This window comes from Octopus bimaculoides, chromosome 2, assembly GCF_046866305.1.
Source record: "Octopus bimaculoides isolate indiv1 chromosome 2, ASM4686630v1, whole genome shotgun sequence".
Classification (NCBI taxonomy): Eukaryota; Metazoa; Mollusca; class Cephalopoda; order Octopoda; family Octopodidae; genus Octopus; species Octopus bimaculoides.
Genome location: NC_142929.1, coordinates 187,463,484 through 187,488,251, shown reverse-complemented (window position 1 = coordinate 187,488,251; position 24,768 = coordinate 187,463,484). Strand labels below are relative to the sequence as shown.

At 35.6% G+C, this 24,768-nt stretch overlaps 1 protein-coding gene across 6 annotated transcripts in view; it reads right to left on the bottom strand.

The window, feature by feature from the left end:
* The window catches only part of LOC106872595 (uncharacterized), a 156,546-nt gene that overhangs the window by 87,785 nt on the left and 43,993 nt on the right, over window positions 1–24,768 (bottom strand). For 5 of the 6 annotated variants that reach the window (XM_089348191.1, XM_089348193.1, XM_089348195.1 and 2 more), the window contains exons 4-11: window positions 22,224–22,340; window positions 20,370–20,437; window positions 18,734–18,793; window positions 16,476–16,554; window positions 10,027–10,091; window positions 8,392–8,588; window positions 5,208–5,382; window positions 466–540 (exon numbers count right to left, since the gene is read on the bottom strand). In XM_089348191.1, the coding sequence (XP_089204317.1) occupies window positions 466–540; window positions 5,208–5,382; window positions 8,392–8,588; window positions 10,027–10,091; window positions 16,476–16,554; window positions 18,734–18,793; window positions 20,370–20,437; window positions 22,224–22,340 (836 nt within the window). The remainder of the gene's footprint in view (window positions 1–465; window positions 541–5,207; window positions 5,383–8,391; window positions 8,589–10,026; window positions 10,092–16,475; window positions 16,555–18,733; window positions 18,794–20,369; window positions 20,438–22,223; window positions 22,341–24,768) is intronic. The other variant, XM_089348194.1, reaches the window with a different exon arrangement.

Genomic DNA, 24,768 nt, shown 5'->3' with positions numbered 1-24,768 from the left:
CTGCAAGACTAATATCCCTTTGACTGAGTGAGGTTATAGAAGAGAGAGAGGCACGCAAGAGAGTTAAAGTAAGAGAGAAAGGACTAGAACTGAAGCGGTTTCTTACTGTAAAAGAGCTACATGGTTCCTGATAATATAGAAGAGAGAGGGTGGCTTGGCCTGCTAGAAATAATAGCCAAATCTCACCACCACCACAATAACACTCCACACTTGTAAATAAAAAAAGATAAACTGGAGTGTGAAGTATGATACACAAAAAGACAGGAAAGCTTGCAGCAGGAAAACATTTGATCATAACTCGTCTTAATTAGGGCTGACCTGAGGTGAAACACCACCACCAACACAGCTTTTTTAGCTCCCTTGTGTTCAGCCTCTCATATAAGTAATCATCACACAACCAACAGGTCATACTATCCTTATTCTCTCCATATTCCACACATCTGTCTCTTGTACACTATTATTTACCTTTGATTCCTCTCTGACATCATCTGGGATTTTAAACAATATTTTCAGCTCTACTGCAGCAGTAGACACATCAATCTGCCAAAAAACAAAATAGAGAAACATTAATTTTTTATTGACATGAGAATGTGTAAACTTTCAAGAGAATGTAGAATAATCCTTTTTTGGGGAATTGGTTTTCAAAGTATATGTAAAGTTATAAATGTAAATATTAGGTTGGAAAGTCCTTTTGGATAAAAAAGTCAAAGGATGCCATCAACTCTTTCTATCAAAAAGGATTTTTCAACCATATATTTACATGCTATCTTTTATAACTTTATAGAACCAATTCCCAAAAAGGATTAAACTTTTAATCTTTCACTTATGTATTGTCTTATAATGGTTATCTTAATCCATAAAACTCTCATACATATTATCTGCTTTCATTTTCATGGTAACCAACTGAGCACAGTTGTTTGCTTAAGACATTCATTTTGTACATGTGGTTTTGTAAAATTGGATCAACAAAAACTGTCTGTGCCTCTTTTTCAGCATCAGACTTAATCCATTGCCCAGTTTAACACCACTTTTTGATCATTGGATACCATTAAAAAAGCTAACTGTTTCAGTCATTTAAACCAGGTCTCTGGTTTCATCCAGTTTTGAAGACTTCCTACAGAAAGTTCATAGATGCTGCACTTTATTCTTTCAATGCTTGAACATGCTATAAGAACATGCTTGAAAATTCTATAAGATGCAATTGACTACTGTAAGAAGTCCACTTTTTCTTAAGTGAATACAATGGGAGGTTTGTTGAACTGCAAAACATAATCCATCTAGCAATATCTGGTTACATATACCTAGATCACCTAGAAATTAGAGTTTCCAGCTATAGAAACTCTGCCAAATTGGATTGGAGCCTGGTGTTGCCATCCGGTTTCACCAGTCCTCAGTGAAATCGTCCAACCCATGCTAGCATGGAAAGCGGACGTTAAACGACGACGACGATGATGATATAGAAATACAGTTAATTGCTCTAGCTGGTCCTCCTAACTAGAAATATGTACCATAAGAAAGAAGATTTCGTTGACATTTATATCTATATCAGTAATTTAGGGAGGCATAATTTAGTGATGCAAGCTACTAAGATACTGAATACCTATAGTGCTGTACCGGCTAGTAGATAACATATATCCTCTCATGGGCCATAGTAAAGATGGATGATACTTCAATATAGGTAATTCCTTTCGGAGTTAAGGAAAAAGTAATCAGTCACTCTATATATCTTTATGTGGTGCTGTCTCTCCACTCTTTTCCAACAGGGATATCCATGTATCTACTCTACAGCAAGACACCTATCTCTATCCTTCCATACCTTTAACCTTTCAACTGGCACAAAACCAAACTCTACTCAATACTACTCCTCCCGCCCAGGTGAGGGGGTTTGTCTTGCAAGGTATTTTTATGATCCTGTTGGTGCTGGTGCCATGTAAAAACACCCAGTACTCTCCGTAAAGTGATTGGCATTAGGAAGGGCATCCAGCTGTAGAAAACATGCTTAAACAGGCAATGAAATACCTGGTGTGGCTCTTGGTCATGTCAGCTCCTGTTAAACCATCCAACTCAGGCCAGCATCATGGAAAATGGATGTGTGTGGATGATGATGATGATGATCATCATCATCATCGTTTAACGTCCACTTTCCATGCTAGCATGGGTTGGACAATTTGACTGAGGACTGGTGAAACCGGATGGCAACACCAGGCTCCAATCTAATTTGGCAGAGTTTCTACAGCTGGATGCCCTTCCTAACGCCAACCACTCAGAGAGTGTAGTGGGTGCTTTTACGTGTCACCCGCACGAAAACGGCCAAGCTCGAAATGGTGTCTTTTATGTGCCACCCGCACGATGATGATATATATATATATGCATATATATATATATATATATATATAATTTAATTTCTTTGATTACACAGTATCATTAATTGTTTTATTATGACTTAAGTTATATAAAGTTTAATCTTTCATTCATAATAATATTTTCATTCATATTTTTATTTCTATTCCTTTTCTTTACGCAATATTTTCAGTAGATTTCTTTTAAATAAACGTTTTTAGTCTATAATCTTCTAGCTTAAACTATTGCATCGTTTAGATCTGTGCTAATTCTATCTTTATTATTTTAACCTAAAACTTCATTCAAATTGTATTTTAAATGAAAAATTCGTTAAGTTGGTTTTTGCATACAATATTCCTGTTAGCTTATATTATAATAGACGTAGTGTTAATTATGGGATGTTTATAATTTTGATATTTTTAATAATATTTTTTTATCTTAATATAATAAGTATTTTATATACATTCATTTGTTATTTATTGTTGGTTGATATATACATTCTTTTATTATTATTATTGTTGTATTTTGACCTGAAGATTAGCTATATTTTTGAATAGAATTGATTTTCGATAGTTTTAATTGATTTTAATTGATTTAGATTTTCTTTCTATTTGAAAATTGGTTATGAAACACGTGTAGTCGTTTTATTATCTTTATTATATGATATTTACTTTGCATTATATTATACTTATCTTTTGTACTTTTACTTATTTATTTTTCTATATGTGACAGTGGATTCTCATCGCTGAGTTCATGAACCTTGGTTCTTTTCCCTAAAACTATATATATATATATATATATATATATATATATATATATATATATGATGTTTCACATCATTTTTATCCTTCTGGAATAATACCAATGTTTTCTTCGAAACATATGTTGGAGGTATAAAAATTTGAATAACACCTGCGTTTAACTCCATTTATTTATTTATCTATGTTATACAAAAATATTTCACTTAACCCTGGAGTTCCCACTTTTATAAGCAGGCTGTTACATCCTTGATACTTATGTGAATTTTTGCTACTCTGGTAACTATTTTTTTTTTTTTTCTGTGTTGTATGTACACATTGAAAAAATACACATACATTTATACATGTGTGTGTGTATAAATATATATATATATATATATATATATATATATATATCATTCATTTCATTTTTCATTTTATCTAGTTTCAGCTCATGACTGTGGCCATGCTGGGGCACCGCCATTTGGTGTTGCTACACAATTTTACTTCACAAATTTTACTTCAGGAATTGAAATTTGGTGCATGAGAGAGTTTGATGCAGCTGCTCTCATCTGCCCCTCCTGCCGTGAAGTTAGTTCATCTGGGACACCTGACAGGAAGTGGTCCAGCCTCATCTTGTATATATATGTATATATATATATACATAGGTTATGAGAGGTAATGGTGTCAAGAAGCCCCAAAGGTGTCAGGTAATGCTGAGTAAATGCTATGGACAGACTATAGTTAAGCTCCAAGTTCGGTGATTATGCAAATGTGGAGTCCAACATTAGGTTATATGTCAGCATGTATATATATAAAAAAATTAACAGAATGAGATAAAAATCCAAGGCTGTAAAGGTTTCAGAACATTTATAAATAGGTCTTACAGCTGTTTCCAGGATATTTTATATATCCCTTCATCGGAGACGGTATGAGAAAATGGTTAAGCAATAGTTATTTTAGATAAGATATGAAATAGAGAGTGAAGTGGAGGAATGAAAATAGACAATATCCCTACATATCTCACATCTATTCTCATTCCTCCACTTCACTCTCTATTTCATATCTTATCTAGAATAACTATTGCTTAACCTTTTTCTCACACCGTCTCTGATGAAGGGATATATAAAATATCCCAGAAACAGCTGTAAGACCTTCTATTTATAAATGTTCTGAAATCTTTACAGCCTTGGATTTTTATCTCATTCTGTTAATTTAATATATATATATATATATATATATATATATATATATATATATATATATATATATATATATATATATATATATACCCTATCTGGTTGGGCAACCTGCCAGACCAATGCAACTCTTCCATGTCAGATGTCCCAATCTTCCATTGCAGTTTTCATATTCTCAGCCTGATATCCAGTGTCTTCTACAATTTGATCAATAGCTGTATGTCCGTATGTGGATTTCCTGGATAGGAAATCACTGAATGCTTCATCTTTGCTTCTCCAGAAGTGTCCTGCATAATGTGTTCATCTTCCTCTGATAACTGATGCAATAATAGGAAGACTGCCATACAGTCACTGCTTTGTAGGGTGTTGTTGACAAGAAAGATTGAGAACTGTATGAAACCTTCTCATAAATGTGCTGTCAAATTTCTTTTCAAGTCTTATTCAGCATCCATGCCAAAGAACTGTATAGAAGTACTGTCTCAACAACTGCTTTGAAGAAACTATTCATCATGTTCTCAGGAAGGGAGGACTTCCATATAATTCTGTTTGTCAAGGACATTTCATGCTTTTGCAATCCTTATCTGGACATTCTTATCTATTGAAGTCCTGTTACTTCCCAGGTAGGTAAAGTCATCAACCATCTTCAAATTTGTAACTTTCAGAGCACAGATATCACCTGTTATCCTCCAGCCTTTTGTCATTCAGGTTTATTCATTTATTTTTCAGAATTACCCACCTCCTTGCTGTCACAGAGTTTCCCCTTCATGCCAGTCATTTACCTACCTCCCTGCTGTCATATAGATAACCTGTTGCCTCACTGTCTTTCACACTTACCCACTTCTCAGCTGTTTTTCAGATTTTACACATCATAGTTGCTATTCAAGTTTACCCACCACCCTGACAACATAAATGAATAGAAGCTGCAACTTACATCATCAGACTTTATGTTCTCTTTGATCAAGTCATAATCTTGCTCTCGTCTTAAATCCATAGCTCCAATAGCTTTTAATGCAGCAATCTTGATATTGGGATCTTCCTTTGGTTTCAGCCTTGAGTAAAGTTTAATACCCACATCTTTCCTATAGTCTTCAGAAATAGCATGGCAACTGTACAAACACACAAAAAACAAAATTTTAATTTTTTTCTCACATTAAATAATATTTTTTTTTTCTTTTCAAAAAGAGAGGTTGATTTTTGTGTCAAACTAATTATATGCCTGAGAAAAATATATCCTAATGCACCCATTCCAGTGGCATGTAAAAAGCACCCAGTACAGTCTTAAGTGGTTAGCGTTAGGAAGGGCATCCAGCAATAGAAACCATGCCATAACAGACAATTGGAGTCTGAACAGCTCCCAGTTAGCCAGCTCTATGTCAAACCAACCCAATTCATAACAGCATGGAGAGCAGACATTAAACCAGCGTTTCTCAGCTGAGGTTCCAGGGAACTCCAGGATTCTGCAAAAGTTTCCTAGGGGTTCCACGAGAAAGAGTAAGATAAGCTAATGCTAGTTTCATGATTGTAATATTACTACACATGCACAACATATTATTGGTTATTGTAATATTGTAATATACACATCATCCTATCGAACCTATTATGCTATCAAAAAATATAACAAATGTATATGATATTTACCACATGAACTACGATGAAAAAATATGAAAGAAATATGGTACATAATTTTTTTCTATGCAGGGTTTCCTTGAGACATGTAATTTATTTTAAGGGTTATGCAAGGGTAAAAAGGTTGAGAAACACTGCATTAAACAATGATGATGATGATAGTGATGACTCAATTTCAGCGTGAATATTTTGGCTTCATAGGAGATAGGGCTTTCTAAAGACTTTCATGACATGTTAAATAGTGTCCTAAAATCCTAATGTCGTACATATATTTTCTTTCAGTCTTCATCATAAATAAATAAAATAAATATTTAATACAATAAAAATAGCGAATTGAAAGTTGTCAGAATTGGTAGAAAGTCAGAGAAAATGTTTTGCAGTATTTAATTATATCCGTTTACATTCTAAGTTCAAATCTCACCAAGATCAACTATTCATCCTTGTGAGGCTGATAACATAAGAAACAATCATGTATCAATATCAGTTTAACCCTTTAGTATTCAAGCCAGTAATATCTGAACCAAATATTCTACCTGTTTTATGTTCAAACTGGCCAGATCTGGCCTTTCACACTTACCCAACAATGTCGTTCTAAAAAGATACAATCACATCATTGAATTCTCACAGTTAAGAGATAAGGTATGATTGATTGAAAGCAATGTGAATAAATAGACATTGAATTTGACAGAGTAATCTGAATATTAAAGGATTAATGTGTGCTCATGCCAGAAATCAAAGAATAGGAAAGGGTATTTTTCATACACAGATATTCATGGAGTTATAAAAACATTGGTAAATTTTTAAAAAATTAAATTACAGTGTCAAGTGGTAGCTAATACATACTCTTTCCAGTTAATATTGTTTGTTTAACTCCTTGCAGATGGGAAGTGGTACTAACTGCATCGAAACACTGTGTGTGTGTGTGAGCAGTGCGATGTCTTACTCCGTGCAGCACCGTGTTTTCAAATACACCACACTGAGAAGAATCTATAGATACACTGTAAAATTTCTTGTATGAAAAATTATGTTGTTACTAAACAGCTTATTACTGGTACACAGCACAGACTATCAGTACTAAATCCGTCTGCAAGGGGTTAATTTACAGTTTTTTAATAATTATGTTCCTTGACAAATTCTCCCCATTATAATTCTGGAAAGGAATGTTCTAATCATATTGTTTAATTGAAGATCTTTGGAAGAATAGTTTAGGAGGCCTTGAAAAATACAGAAATATGAATAAAACAAGATATTATATGAGTGAAGCTAAAAAAGAAAATTATACAAGTAATTCCATTAGTAATGCACTCTGGAGAAATAGTGATGGAGTTTTAAAAAAATAGCTTTACTTTTTCTTTTTTAGTATTCTTATGATGGTTAATGTGTAGACTAGGGCCTGAACTCATAACTAAAATCCAGTGAAACATTCATCGATCTTCAGTGCTACTCCTGTGAGCAGTGCTCAATTATTTCCCTCTATAGGAGTTATTTACTGCAAAATGGCTTTACCAATGGTTATAGCCTGGTGTCCGTGACACAATATAACACAATCTACTATGCAGTTATAATTATATCCTTTCTACTATAGGTACAACACCTGCAATTGTGGGAGAAAGTTTGACCCCAATTCTCAAATGGTACTTATTTTATCAACCCCAAAAGGATGAAAGTTAATCGACCTTGGCAGAATTTGAACTCAGAATGTAAAGCTAGAAGAAATGCTGTTAAGTACAGTAGGCATGGGTGTAGCTATGTGATAATAAGTTTGCTCCCCAATTACATGGTTCTGGGTTCAGTCTCACTGTGTGGCACCTTGGACAAGAGTTTCTTGTAACCAGTCAAAGCCTTGTGAGTGGATTGGTAGATAGAACCTGAAAGAAGCCTGCTGTGTGTGTGTGTGTGTGTGTGTGTGTCAACCACACTGCTTGACAACCAGTGTTAGTGTGTTTACATCCCTATAACTTAATGGTATGGCAAAAGGCTGATAGAAAAAGTATCAGGTTTAAAAAATATAAGAACTGGAGTTGATTCATTTGACTAAAATTCTTCAAGGCAGTACCCCAGCATGGCCACAGTCTAATGACTGACACAAACAAAACACGAAAGAAAAGCATTTTGTCCAGTTCAGTAACAATTCTACCAGCTTGTTTCATTATACAGTTATAATAGTATCTGCAGACAACAAGAGTTGGCTGGGGAAACTGTTGATGATGAGTGAAAGACGGTTCAATTAAACAGTTATTGGTTGCAGTATGTCAGAGTAACTATCAGCTATTAAAGTCTGCAAATTTAGAGGCAGCACCCCACAGAAGAATACATTCAGATGTAATAAACCCAGTAGATGTAGGTAGAGAATAAGTAAAAGAATAAAAGGGTGAGAAAGCTCTGTATCAGCAGCTGTCATTGTTATGTCAGAAAAAATGTTGAATCCTATATCCTGCTCAGGAAATTCTAAGTAATGAGACAGTTCAGTTGAAGACATCAATCCTTACTTGTTTAATTCGACCAAATACTTGCAAGCTGTGGAGAAAACTGGAAATTCTTTGGTATCTAGCATGGCAATTAAACGATCAAAAACTGCATTCCAATCTGCATCTGGAGCAAGTTTAAAAGTCGGTTCCGCGAATAATTTCTGACAGATTTTGTGCAGTTTTGAATTCTGCCATCCAGGGAGTGCAAGATTTGGATACTGAAATAAATGGAATAGAATTTTTATAAAAAGCATTAACAAGAAGTTTGTCATAAATATAACAGAAATTGTTCTTTTCTGTTACATATGTATATATATTATGCACACACACACCAGCTCATAATACACTAAAACATTTGAAAAACAAAGGTGTATTCATCATCAATAGCTTCATTAAATATTTTACTCTTCAATACCAAAAGAAGCTTCACTGAACATTTAATGGGTAAAGTGAAGGAAGATTTTTTGTACCTAACTTTTGAATGTATGTATTTCAATGGCTGAAGTAAGCTTGGTTGCAGTTTCTGTAAGGCTGAATCATATGTTGAATGATGGCATAGTAAAAAACTTTCTTTGCTGAAATTGTGTGTGTATATGTCTTGTTGATTTTATCATAGGAGGAATGGTTGTGCCCAAAACCCTGACCCTTTTTCAAATTCTTCATGACTGGTGGTGGAGATACTAACCTTAAACCAAAGACCTGACCTGAATGTCTGCAGCAGAGTGTATTTAGAACACCCAAGTGGCAGGTGATGGCACCAGCCACATGTAGACTAAGAGGGCATATCGTTATATATCTTTTACTTATCAATAGCTATTTAGTTCAAAGTTTTGATGGTCTGAAACATTTTGTGCATATTTTTATAGCATTGCTGTTCCAATACTGTTGTACAAGATTTTATCATCCTCAGATTAATCATTTGTGATAATACACTGACCTTCCTTTGGGTTGAGTCATGTTAGCTGAATATAATACATGACCACCACTTTCCAGTATCATCTCTCAGTACATTTCTCAAAGCCCAGTAATTATGATTCTAGTTCATAAAAAAATTTCCTTTCTTTTCTATATCAGAAAAGCTTCTGGTGAGCAAGATTTTCTAATCTGCATTTCATTCCAGGCTGCAGTCTCTTCTGCTTACATAACTAATAAACTTACAAAAGGCATAAATAGCACAAATTTAGCTTTACATTTGTCATTCCAAGAAATTTTAGAGAAGGAGGCAAGTACCGTGGCCAAGCCAAGAAGAAATATCTTTTGAGTTACTCAATAGGAGAAAATTTGACTTTAAATTCATGAGAATTTAGACCAGCAATGTATTTCTTCACACAGTTAAATCTCTCTAATCAAAAAGTTATATCTGATAGTTGTAGTTTGACTGTATAATTGACATCATCTTTGCCTTATATATATGACCAAAAGGTCACACTGGCACATTGTATAGCAAGACAGTTAAATAAGGTGTTAGTGGATGGAGGTAGCCATAACAAGGTGTTACTGGGTAGAAGTATGGGTAGCTATGGTCGTGAGATACTGTTGTCAGTTAGAGTGGGTAGATAAGTCAGTGAAGTGCTGAGGTAGTAGGAGTAGATATGTCCATGAGGTTGGTGGAGGCCAATATATAGATAAAGTGAATTTATATAAATTATTACACACCATTTCTGCTTTGTCGTCAGTAGTTCTTCCACGTTCAGCCGTTGATAGTTCTGAAAAGATAATCACTGCTGTTTATTATGTATGAAGACAATTACTTATAATTAACACATAATATCTATAACTTAATCACATTGCCACACTTTTTAGGAAGGTGGAGATACAGTCAACTATTGGGCTTTAATCAACCCCAGTTATTTACATGTACTTATCAACTAGGAGTGATGAAAGGAAAGTTCAGCCTGGCAGAATTTGAATTTCTGTGGATAAAGGGATATGACTAAAAACCATTAAATATTTTATCTGGCATTGCTCTATTGATTCTCGATAATTCTGTTTCTCGGTCAGATGACAACACACGAGTTCTGATCTTCTTGTAAGTCTTTGCGATGGCAAAAACTAGTTCTTCTGGAATGCTATATGCTCAAAGGGTCATTTTGTCACAATAGATGCTGTCAAATGCATTTGCTGTCTTGATTTAACTCCCTCAATAATATGCCCCAGAGCTATGAACTGAGATGTTGTGGCTCTCTCTGGTCTAAATCCAGTTTGATTTGGTCTCAGATGGCTTTCAAGCACTGGTTGAAACCTGTATTAAAAAATTTTAACAATGTGAAAAACCAAAAAGGATTTAAATCATCTATTTGAAATGTTCTTAATTAAGTCAGCAACCTAAACACTCCATTGGGCTAGTTTTTAACAATGGTTTCTATAATAGTAAGGAAGAGAAACAACTTTCTGCTTTGACTGGATAAGCCACTATCAATAACTTTTGCAAATCGTTTAGCAATATCAAAATCAAGTTGTTCATTGTGACTGCTGGACCAGTGTTATTATATGGCAGTGAAGCATGGACATGGACAAAGAAGTTATCAAATGAGCTAGATGGCTGCTAGACAAGAATGTTATGAATGACCCTAAACATGAAATGGCAGCAACATATAACAAACAAATGCCTTTATGGAGACCTGCCAAAAGTTAGCAAGAAGATCAGGCAAAGACAGTTGTGACTATCTGGTCACTGTATGTACTATGCTGAACTGGAAGCATCCAAATCAATCTTGCAGAACCCACTTCATAGTGGTGTAAGAAGAAAACATCATCACACTACCATTATTATTATTATTGTTATTGTTCAGGTCACAGCTTGGAATCAAACTTGGAATCTTGGGGTTGGTAGCCCACACTCTTAACCACTACGCCATATGCTGAACAATAACATATGCTGAACAATAACAATAATAATAAAAATAACATCAAAAATAATAACATCAAAAAATACCTTAGGAATGAGAACCCAGGTTTGAAATTTCCCCAAAACACCTGATGAAGGCTGGAGGATATATCAGCCGAAACATTGTGTTAACAACAAACAAGATGAGGACAAATATCCGTCAAATGTAAATAATGTAAATAATGTACATAATTCCTCATCTCTTAAATATAGAACTGAAAAATATTGGAGGACCTATTTTTATGTATCAAAATAGAAAAAGTGGGTTCTAATACATAAAAGGAAAAAATCCAAATGAGCAAAAGAATGTATCAATTAAAAGACAGACAAGTAAAAGAAAGCCTGAAGCAAATCATAGCAACAAAAGCCTACAGAATAAGATGCTTCAGAAAAGGTAAGCACTTCTTCCAAGAGTAAAAGTATTTGAATAGAATATCAAAACGTTTTAGGGAGACATTGGGGGGGAAAATAGATGTCACACAAGCATCAGCAGAAGCATATTGATGGTATGATATTGAAGCAAAAACATTTGACACAATCAAAAATTGCAATAATACATCAAAAGAGAAAAGAGTAAGAAAAATGCAGTAACACTGCAACCAGGCCATCATATCTAGCAAGGAATTTGGGAACAAACTGTAAAAGTCTCTAGAATCAAAAAGTTCTCAATTTCTGGCTGAAATACTTAATCAGTATTTATTAAGCTGTGGCAACAGTATTCAATAAACTGGAAGACAAAAACTGAAATCAACATATGAATGGTGATTAGAAGGAACAACAATATTAATTCTCCAAAATATCAGAGATCCCAAAAGCTACTGTCAACAACACAAAAATCCCTTGCTTTTACATCCTACAAAAAGATGACTGCAAATCTTTGCCTAACCAAATCTTGTCATGGGTCATTTCTGTGCTCACTACCTACTCATGCTGTGCAATAAAAGTTAGAACAGTCTGAGTAGGCACTTAATGCACAAGTTTCAACTGCCTCCTTTCCTTATCCACAATCTTAAACACCAGGTGAATATTTCTATGTACCCTGCCCAAGAAAGTGCACATCCTTTCATACATCTGCCAGATCTCCTAACTCCTTTTCTGAGAGCATATGGAAGATTTCCCTATTATTTTTGAATCAAAGGAATACCACTTTCCTCTTGTCCATTCCTATACAGAATCTTCAAGTAAAGAGGTACTTGCTCTTGTAACTTGCCTCATCTCTAATCATTCTCTTCCTTGAAGCTGACTTGTGTCTATAATTTTCTTGTGGCCCACAACACTAGTACGTTATACTCTTTTGCTCATATTGTTGTCATTGTTTTGATCCTCTGATTGTAGCTGTTTATATTACTATTACTTATAATGATGGTGTTAGTACCTGCTGCAGTATCAGCAATATCACTACTCAAACCCATCTGCATTCTATGACTGTTCATTCCATTTATACTGTTTAATGCAACATTTTTAACCATTTTGTTTTTGCTTTTGATATCCAACTATTCATGTATGCTTCTTTGTTCACTTCTTTATTTGTTATCTCATCTGCTTTTTAAACATTTTTCTAACATTCTAAGTATGATGCATTAGATTAATACTTAAGACAGAGTTAACTGCAAAAAAAAAAAAAAAGATAGTAAACATCAATTTTCAAGCTGCCCCAATCAAGATATCCAATTAAACACTAAATAATCTAGCAAGAGAAGAATAGGAAACAGTAAAAATAATTGGATTTAGAAATACCCTACCAAAAATCTGACACATGGTGATTATAATTACCAAGAATAGAGTGATATGGAAATTTCATGCAAACAGACAACTATTATAAAATATCAAAAGTAGGTTATAAAAATAATGAAAAATTAATACAACTGTCATAAAACATGAACAAAAAATACAAAAAGAAACTTTTCTGTGTTCAAGGAAGCAAATAAAGTAAAAACAGACATTGAAATAAATAACAGTTATGAAGAGAAAGGAAAAACAACAGAAATTGTGAAAAGGTTAAAAAAGTAAGTTAAATTGGGGGATACAGAATGCTTTGCTAAACTTCCACACTGCCCAGTTTCATTAGATATTGACAATATCTGACACAACTGGGCAGTGTGGAAGTAGAAATAGGAGAAGAAGAAAAGAAGCAAACTTGCAGTTCTGGCTGAGAAGAGCAGAATTTAAGGATGAGACTAAAGGATTTTTGATTATAGCAGAAAATCAAAGCCTCCAGAGGTTTACATCTACTAAAAGCATATAATGAATCTGAATACATAACTGCAGAATAAACTGGGATAGGGAACAAACAATTTGAGCACATTATTCCAGTCTTAACCAAAAGAGAATACACTTACAGGCATAACAGAGTTTGAACTTTCACACAAGAAGTTATGTCAGCATTATGAAATATTAGCAGGAAAAAGGTGATATGGCATACACCAGAAAAGGACTCCGGGAATAAAGTGATCAGATCCTGAGATCTATCAATTCATACAGATAGAAAGAGCAAGGCTAATTAGTCAGATGTTGTTGTCAAGGACATCATGGAAAAAAGATGTATCCTAATTGCAGTATCACTCCCAACAAATGAAAACTTTCAAAGATATGGAAAAATTATCCAAACATAAAAGATCTGGAAATAGAAATAGCCAAAATATGGGCAATGAAAACAGAAAAAAAGATTCTGAGGATAAAGGCACCTTAAGAATGGTTAAAAACATGTAGACAAATAGAAAATGAAAACTCCCGGGCTTACAAAAACACAGAAGATAAAAAATTTGTGCTACCAGGTATTGTCCATATGTTATTATGTAGAGCAATATCAATATAAGAGAAAACCAAAACAAAATACTACTCATACCAAAATTACAGTAGAAACATGAAATGCAGACAAAACTACTAATAATAATAGCTTCAAATTTTGGCACATAACCAGCAATTTTAGGTGATGAGTTAGTCAATTACATTAAGCCCAGTCTTCAACTGGTACTTATTTTATTCACCATAAAGGATCAAAGGCAAAGTTGACCATAGCAAAATTTGAACTCAGAACAAAAAGTTACAACAACTGTCATACTACAATTTGTCTTACTTTCTAGCAATGGATGAGGAAACATTACAAGTTTACAAAATTACAAAATGGTAGGGCTTAGATAGAGTTAATTGTGATAGAAATTAGATTTAAAAACTATAAAAAGAATGAAATGAGATGTACAGCCACCTATGGCCAGTCTAACAACTCTACAGATCCACTGAGTAACAAAGCCATGTGCTTTCTCTCACCTTACAGGTCTACTCAATGTCAGATCATTTACCACGGTCATATTCTCCCACCTTTCAGTGAATTTACTGGAGAATAGTACTTCTCTCTTCACCTTCACTTTCCTCCACAAGCAGAACTTGTAGTTGTTGAACATTTGGTCAAAGAAGACCGTATCTGTCCACAATATTATCCACCAAACAATCTTGTTCAGCATGGCCACCAAAAATACAAAATTAAAACCTGCCTTCCCTCTCCTTTAGTCAAAGAAAGGCAGCAGAATGATCCTCATGATAGACTAATTATTAGGTCGGCAATTAAGTTCCCGCTGTTTTTTTAAAATTTAAATTTTTTTAAAGGTTTAATAAAAAAAAAACAACTAATTAATCAATAATGTATTCACCCTTGTTGTTTACAACTTCTTCCCAACGTTCAACAAGATTTTCAATACCTCGTTGACAGAAATCATCTGATTTCAACTCAAAAAATTGATCCCACCAAGCTCTCAATTCTGCATCAGTATTGAACGAAACTCCGTGCATAGCATTTGAAAGAGATCGAAAGTGGTGGAAATCCGTTGGTGCCAAATCAGGAGAGTACGGTGAGTGTGGCAGCACTTCCCAGCCATGCATCTGAATGGCTTCCTTGGTCATATTGGCGATATGAGGACAGACGTTGTCATGCAGCAGAAGAACTCCATGCTGACGATTAGGTCTTTTCTCTTTGAGTCATTCCATCTGTTGAACATAGAATTCCGCATTGACTGTTTGGTTCCATTCAAGCAATTCGTAATGGATAATCCCTTCCCAGTCCCACCATACGCACAACATCATTTTACACGGATGAAGATCTTGTTTCATGCGCGGTGTTGCTAAGCCATTCCTTACGCTGCTTCATATTGATGTACAGGCACCATTTTCGTCACCAGTAACGATTCAGTAAAGAAATCATTGTTTGTGTCCATGAGTTGAGCAGTGACGAGCAAGCAAACCAGCGGAGATTGTGGCTCGTTGATTTTTGTTGTCACTTAAAGCATGCGGAACCTATGCTCCATACTTCTGAACCTTTCCCATCAAGTGAAGATGCTTCTCTATACCAGTGTGGGAGCATTCCATTTTCTCTGCCAGTTCCCTTGTCGTTTGATGAGAATTTTCATGCAAAAGTTGATTTAATCGCTCTTCATCGAACTCAACTGGATGGCCAGAACGAGGTGTGTCTTTGAGGTCAAAATTTCCATTTTTGAACTTGGCATACCAATCATGAGCGGTTCTTTCAGCTATGGCACCCTCTCCATACACAGCACAAATGTCACAAGCAGCTTTTGCAGCCTTAGAACCTTGATTAAAAGCAAAAATAAGGAGGCGTTGAAAATGCTCGTTTTCCTTAACTTGACATTCCATTTTAACGATCTGAAAATAAACAAAATTTAACTAAAATTAACAAGAAAAAAAAAAATAGATTCCAAAATGATTCAAAAATAGAATTCTCAAAAAAAAAAATAGATTCCAAAATTTAAAAACGCAATAAATTCCAGAATTTAAAAAAAATGGCGGCGACTTAGTTGCCAACGCAATATAGTACGTGTTTTGACAGTAAAGTCTCTCAGCATCTATCTTGGACAGATGCAGTTGATTGCACTAATGATGGTTTTTGAGTTTGTTCCAAACCAGCAATCCCTCCCCATACACACACCTCAATAGCAATGCCAGGTCAGGTGTTTCTAGAGGTTTTCTATATCCCTAGGCTATAGACAACTTTAGAAGAGTTTACTCTATTGGTTTTTGTCAACATTCAAACCCTTCACAAGAATGAAGTTGCTCTTGCCCATTCCTAATCTTCTATAAATGTAAGGGTGGGCATACCACTGGCCACAATATCCAATTGGTAGAGAACTATGAATGCCTAACAGCATTCCAGATGTCAGGCACCCAATCTTGGTTTTTGCTTATAATAACATGTGGAACAATAACTAACCTTCACTCATTGCTTTAATTTCATCCAAGGACGCGGTCATAATGCTTGGATCAATTACACTGATCAGAGACTCTCCAAGCTGAATGTGAAAGAAAGAAATGTGCATTAGGTAACAGTCATCATCATTAAAAGCAATTGCAAAAGTTATGTCATACAAAGCAAACCCCTGCCACACACACACACACACACTGACAGCAATATTGTAATAATAACTAGAACCTAATGGCAATAGCTTAGATGAAACCCACATAACACTACTACCACCACCCCAAATAACACCACCACTTCATCTACAACTTTTTTTTTTACTACTAACATCGCCATCACCACCATCATAGCTTCCTGTAGACTTAATAACAGTTAAATGTCCTTCAAATCACAGCATATAATCTTAAAAACAAAGGACATCTTAATGATCTTAACCATTTGGTTAGTAACTACAATATGAAATTAAATTCAGCATCACTTTGGTTACAAGGGTTCAGTAAGTGAAATCATATTTAAAACATTATTTATTTACTTATTTATTATTTTTGCTTGGTCCTGGCAAGAAAGTAATGATCACAACCCTTTTCAAAGCCTCTAAAACTAGTAGAAGGAAGTAGGTTATCTTCTGACCAGAGGTCTTTACCCAAAAGCTTGCAACTGAGTCAACTCCAATAAAGGCACCCAAGGATGGCCAGATGATGATGTTAAACCAGGAGACAGATTAAGTTTACCACCCAAGAACAGGTTATCAATTTTATTTGCAGGGCTTTGGCCAGCCAGATGCTGCAGTGAAAGACATAAGGTGTCAAGGGGATTGAACCTGAAACTACAAAGTTGTAAAGCAAACTTCTTAACCACACAGCTGTGCCAGTGCCTATTTAAAATGTGGAGCACTAACAGCACCATCCGAGTGGGATCACTGCCAGAGCAGCAGTCTTGCTTCCGTGACGGTGGCACGTAAAAAGCACCATTTGAGCACGATCATTTCCAGCTTCGCCTTACTGGCACTCATGCCAGTGGCATGTGAACAAAACATTGGACTGACTCCTGTGCAGGTGGCACGTAAAAAACATCATCTGAGTGTGGCTGTTGCCAGTACCACTGGACTGGCCCTCATGCCGGTGGCACGTAAAAAGCACCCACTACACTCTTGGAGTAGTTGACATTAGGAAGGGCATTCAGTTGTAGAAACTCTACCAGATCAGATTGGAGTCTGGTGTAGCCATCTGGTTCACCAGTCCCTAGTCAAATCATCCAACCCATGCTAGCATGGAAAGCGGACGTTAAATGATGATGATGATGATGATTAGAGATGTTGTAGAACTGTGTCAATGACCAAGGCATAGATGTGTTGATACTTTACAATATATAATATTGTCATCCCCAAAATCAAATCAGAATGAATATAATGGTATATGTATGGTGTAAGTGTATGTATGTGTTTAAAATGGTTTCTTCAAAGATGTGCAGTGTTTGGAACTAAAACACCAAAATATTTTTGATAAACCATAGGATAATAGCCCATAATTGATTTAGAGATTTTTTTATGGCACCTCATCATGCAAAACTGAACTATTATAAGACTAGCTGAAAAGTGTCACTGTTGTTGTTGATGTTGTGTAGCCTCAAGACTCATGAGAGGTTGGTTTAATCCATTGCTTGGGTCAACATGACCATTTGGTTCTTGATAACAGTTTTGTAAAGTATTAGCAATTGTTAGCAGCTGACTCTTTGTGAGTAATCAAAGATTAAAGATAACAATTAAAAAAAAACTCATTCACTATATTTTCCAGTTGTCTTCTGATGCCATATTTTACACACACAGCTATTTGTGCTATGAGTGAACTCAAGAAAATCCAACGTACACCCTGGATTAAAACCTGAAGACACAATTGTAGACAGACTCCCAAATGTTGCTGGTATGTAATGAGTAAACAATATGACACCTAAAGACATTCTGTGAATGTAACAATTGAAATACTGTTTAGTTTTCTTTTCATCATCTCTCAAATTGTGCAACACATCACAGGAAGGTACAACCAACTCTTACAACAGTAAATATTAGAGAAGGTGGAAATGTTATATACCCTCAAAGAGTTTTCTTCAGTCCATGCTTTTGGTGTCAAGAAACACTAAAATGATGACATGAACATTTTAATCAAGACAACTTCACTTGCATTCATAACATGTCAGAAATATAAACATATAACATCCTTACATGTTATACAAAATATGTCCTTATATCATTACACAAGATGTAACACACTTACCTGAGCAGCATCAACATCAATCGGTCTGTCTATTTTCCAAACTCCAGACATTAGCTTATCCTATTGCAAAAAAAAGATCTCCTTTAAATTCTCATTAAAACATTTTATCCAAAATCATCAGTATTATTTCATATATGCACAACAGATTAAACTGTTGGAAAAGAAGAATTCTTAACATCGGGTTACAAAGGGGTCACTTTAGATGCAAAGAACCTTCCTAAGTATCCTAGTTGTCCCTAATAACACAATTTTCTGGAGCAGCACTAAACTAAATTTTATGCCACACTTTCCATAGCCTTTGTAACTCAATGACTAGGTTCTGGCATTTTGCTATTTTCTATATACCTCTCATATTGACTTTCTTCTCATTAGGGACTGTAAAGCCAATTACCTGGCACTTTCTATTCTCTTTGTCTACTACTACTGCTACTACCACTGCTGCTACTACTACTACTACCACTGCTACTACTACTACTACTACCACTGCTACTACTACTACTACCACTGCTACTACTACTACTACTACTACCACTGCTACTACTACTACTACTACTACTACTACTACTTTTCCTTCACTATCTCCAAATTGGTATGCTACCTTTGCCTTTCTTCTTCTTATTATTATTATTACTATTGAGTAAGAGAGCAGTGCATGCCATCAAAGTGGCACCGGGGTAAAATATACGAAGCCCAATATACCCATCATGACTAACCATCTGATAAGGGTACACCAGGCACATGCATCAGAACCATATGTGCGCGACATGGTGATCTCATATCAAGATAAACAGTGCATGACCTCGCAGTTAGAATTTTGTTTGGTTCAAGTAGCCCATCCCACTAAAAAGGTCCCTGAATGAGGGTTATTTAGCCCTATATTATTCAGATTACTTTATCAGATGTAATGCTTATTTAATCACACTGATTTTAATTAGTCATGCATTTCCCCATAACTTTGAGATTTTGATGATGTAATTGCATATTTTTATAACGATATTGTAAGATAGGTATTAGAGGCTGGATCTGGCTGGTTTGAACATAGAATACGTAGAATACTTGGGCTGGACATGGCTGGTTTAAATGCTTCCCCCCCCCCCCACTACTTTTACCCGTGATCAGAAATGCACATATCAGCCACCAAGGGACATGCTCAACTGGTTAAGGTCAAACAACCGACAAGCAAATCTTTGGTATTCAGTAGAATATTTGCTGAAGCCCATCCTTTATACCAAGACAAAACAATGTACATGATAACACTTCCAATCAGTTAAGATGAGAAGCCATGAGAGCCAGTGCCTGATACTGCGTCATGGCATTTATTATTATTATTATCATTTATGGTTTCTTTACATTATAACTTTATTTCAGCTGCCTTAGTCCCGGGCATCCTCTGAAGGCCAAGAGTACCAAGGGCACTTTTCTTTTGCTCTGCAAGCTAAAATTATCACCACATTTATTCCATTTTAGATGGAGAGTGCTTTCCGTAGGATATGGGCTGTACCAATCAAGGTTATCTTTTATAGTTCATGAAGATTGGAGTTATCAGGGAGTTATCAGGGAGTTAACCACACTAACAATAATGGTTTCAAACTTTAGAGGGAGGGTGTTAGTTGATTACATCAACTCTTTAGCTTACCTTAGGTTTCTCTTCAATAACCTCTTTGACAACCTTCGTTCTGCGAACCACTGAATTAGGAATCTCACCTGAAGAGAAATTCATTGTATGTTGTGTGTTGTCAATATTTACTTCCTACCAGACAGTCAGTTAGACATAAAGACAAGGTAGGTGAACATATATAGACAAAATCAGCCTTAAAGAGGAAGGCCAGTATTTGCATAGTTGAGGAAGTACGTTTGCCAGGGGAGATCCTCAGTGAAGATTGTAGCTACATGACATTTAGGTTTAGTGGGAGTCAATATTATAGACAAAGAAATCTTGACTATGTAAACAAACAATGATTGTACTTAATCTAGACAAAATAGATGAGAGCACAGCATCAGTAAAGAAAACAGATGGGTAGCCATGTAAGGGTGATAAACTATACATAACAGTATATTTTTGTGAGGGAACATAACCAAATGGTTAGGGTGTTGCACTCAGAATCGTGAGATCATGATTTCAATTCCCAGACTGGGCAGTGAGTTGTGTTCTTGAGTGATCACTTTGACTTTTGGTGTGTGGTACACTGTGCACTTGTGTAGGCAATGTGGATTTGAAGGAGGGAGTGGGTTTATATGCAGCACAAACATTTGATCACTATAAACAAATCATTTGTGCTGGTTATTCAGAAAGAAATTGCAGAATCATCTTTCTTAAAATCAAGAGACCACCAAGAATAACAGTTTTTCTTTCAGAAAGTTTGAACTTAGGGATTAATGATATTTTATTATTGCTTTGTATTCCTTATTAGCTCTTTGCATTTAGTTTGGGACAGTAACATTTCTAAGTGTATTAATGTGTTTAGATTGTCTGATATAGAGGAAGCAGTTATCAGTGATGTTTCCAATTAAAATTTTTTTAAATAGTAGGCAGTAATGATGTTACTGATAAAATCAACATCCTAACTGTTATTTCCAAGTTACCTTCAGCAACGAGTAACTGTTCATAGTTTATTGCTAGGATGTTGTTTCTGGGTGTTATTTTTTAGTTTGCATTTTGTTATAAACTAAGCTTTCATAGCTAATTTTTATGGAACTTTGTATAGCTTGGTTGTATTTTGGACCAGTGTTTTTCTACCATTTGGGGCAGCATGTTAAAAAATATTGTAACCATGTCCACAAACCCTCCTCAACCAGTAAGATCAATGTGGTTAAGACTCCGCTTGGAGTCTTAACCACATTGATCTCACTACAAGTAGACGACTACAAGGAAAACATATGCAGAGGATGTGGGGGAATACAGAGATATGGGGAAGGAAGGACTGGGAGTAGAACAGCAATATGGTAATAAGTCATGAAAAACCCACAAGTTGAAAGTATCTGAGGGGAGGTGGTAATATGATGATCCACTTATTATTGTAATGTACTGCAATGGCTCATTGTTATAAGTTGATAGTCTGATGTTTATTATACGTGCGTGCGTGTGTATTCATGTGTTCATATATGTCTGCCTATCTGTATGTTTCTATCTTCAACACACAAGAGAAGAACAGACCAACATACAAAGTGAATGAAAGAAAGAGGCAAATAGACTGAGGGAGTAAGACAAACAATAATACAGTACAAATGTAACAGTGATGTTTTTAACATTTGCTTACAAGTCATAATCAGGCTAAAATTGTTTTGTGTTATTAAAAAGTATTTGTTTCAGATGATCCAGTATATACTATGTAATGCATCATTAATTAACTAAATCAGTTTAATGACCCATTAATTAATTAATTAATTAATTAAATCTGTATTCATACAAACTGAAATAAACCATGGAACATTCTTGTTTATGGAGATAATGAGCTTAGATAAACAACAAAGTATCTGAAAATCATCTTACCATCAGGGGCCACAGCATGTCTCCGAGAGGGACATTCAACCTGTTTCAAGTAAACCATACCATTGTGGAAACTGTACAGCTTGTTACTCATGTCTTCATGATCGCCCTCCAAAAGAGCTGTGATTAGAATATAATATAGGCAGTATTTGAAATGTTTAAACTATCAATTAATATACATAACTTCATCAATAACAATAAACTACGAATATAATGATAACTACTTTTAATATTCCTTAGGAGATGACCAATTTTTTGTAGTTGTTGTTTAACCCCAAGCTGAGTCCTGGTTAAACAGATCTATAGTCAAACTATTTCATCTCGTTCATTCATTTACTTTAACATCTGCTCATCTATGCTAGTGTGACTTAGAAAGATGCTGTCATTGATCCTTAGTTGTTTTTCAAGTAAAGGATTTTTGGGGTTTTTTTTCCATTCTGGAGGAATTTAAAAGTGTGGAGCTTGTGAATATGTTGAGAGGAGATGTCAACAAATGTCACTGGTTGCAGCCCAGCCACAAACAGTGATGTCACCAATTGCAGCCATGGCTCAGTATAGGTTATAAATATTCACATAGACATAGATGGACAGAGACACACACACTCACACAACAACCTTCTTTCAGTTTCTACACTTAAATTATTTCATAAGGCAATGTGAACGGCCTGAGGCTGTAATAGAAAACATTTGCCTAAGGTGCTCTACAGAGGACACCTTGGGTAAACATATTCTCAACCACTTTATGCCATGTTTATACTGTTTTGTTTTGTTTTTTCTTTAAAAATACACAAAAGAGAGAAGTATGTGATTTAAAGGTAGAAAAAAAGAGACCAATAGAGAAACAGGCAGGTGGATTGACCACAGGATTTAGCATCAAAAATACATTTTTGTTGGTTTCATAGTATTTGCTCAGTTTCTGAAAATAGTGGTAACAAAAGTTGCTGTCAGTTAACCATGACAGCTTAATACATGCAATAAGTACTTTATTTGACAGCTAATGCAAGTGGTATCAAATATGACATGATGATGTATGTATGTATGTATGTATATATAATACAAAATGGGACAAGAACGCAAAACATCTGGACAGTTAGGTGATACAAAAATGGGACAATAAAACATCCAGATAGACGATACAAAGAAAACAAGGACAGGTCATTTGAAGTTTTATATATATATATATATATATATATATATATATATATATATATATGGCTTGATATGTCACAAGCTGCGAAACCTTGGCATAGCTGGTAAATTAGGAGAATGGCTGCATGACTTCCTGAATGGTAGAAGTCAGACAGTTGCAGCCAATGGAGAACTATCTAGGGAAATGCAAATATTGAGCGGTGTTCCACAAGGAACTGTCCTGGGGCCACTACTGTTCACAGTGGCCCTTCTGGACATGCCCACGGTCACTTGGAGAGCCACTGTCACTAGCTACGCTGATGACACAAAACTATCTCAGGCAATAAAGAATCCTGATGATATTGTAAGCCTGCAGAATGACCTAAATGCAATATATGAGTGGGCAGAGCAAAATAATATGCAGTTCAATGCAAAAAAATTTCAAGTACTGCGCTACAAGGCCACAAGTGCCTCCCAACTGGCATACAAAGACTGGAGGTATTGCAATCCCAGAACCACAAGCAGTAAGAGACCTGGGCATCAACATGTGTAGTGATGCATCATTTCACATGCACATTGTCAAGTTGACAGCAAAGTGCAGACAACTGGCAGGGTGGATACTGAGGACTTTCCGTACAAGGGATCAAAAAGTCATGTTGATTCTATGGAAGACATTTGTTCTGAGCCGCCTAGACTATTGCTCTCAGTTGTGGTCACCACACAGTGTTAAGCGGACAGCAGAACTCGAGGCAATTCAGTGGCACTATACAAAAAAGGTCGCCACAGTCCAACAGATGAACTACAGGGAGCGACTGAAGGCACTAGGTCTCTACTCCCTGGAGCGCAGGCGGGAAAGATATGTAATAATATACATATGGAAAATACTGGAAGGACTGGTACCAAACTTTGGCATCAAGTACTACACGAATGCCCGCAGAGGTCACCACTGCATGGTACCAAGGGTACCGTCCACTGCATCTCACATAAGAACAAGGTACTGCAACAGCCTCGGTTTCAGAGGACCTCAGCTCTTCAATGCCCTGCCAAAACATTTGAGAGACCTGCAAGACATGGATATGGAGGTCTTCAAAACTAAACTTGACGCTTTCCTCTCCACAATACCAGATGAACAAATGGCTCGAAATGAGACACAGTTTAGGGCAGCGATGTCAAATTCTCTTATACACCAGATGTGCCATCAAAACTCTTGATTGGACTATATCAGGTGGAGGAGAAGAGCCATGCAAGGAACGTGAAGAGAGCACATCATAAAGACGGAAAGTCACGGTGATGCTCCAGCATGACCACAGCCACTTGGCTGAAACCCATAAATAAATGAATAAATAAATATATTATATATATATATATATATATATATATATATATATATATAATTCTGTGCAAAAGCCTTTGGCCACTT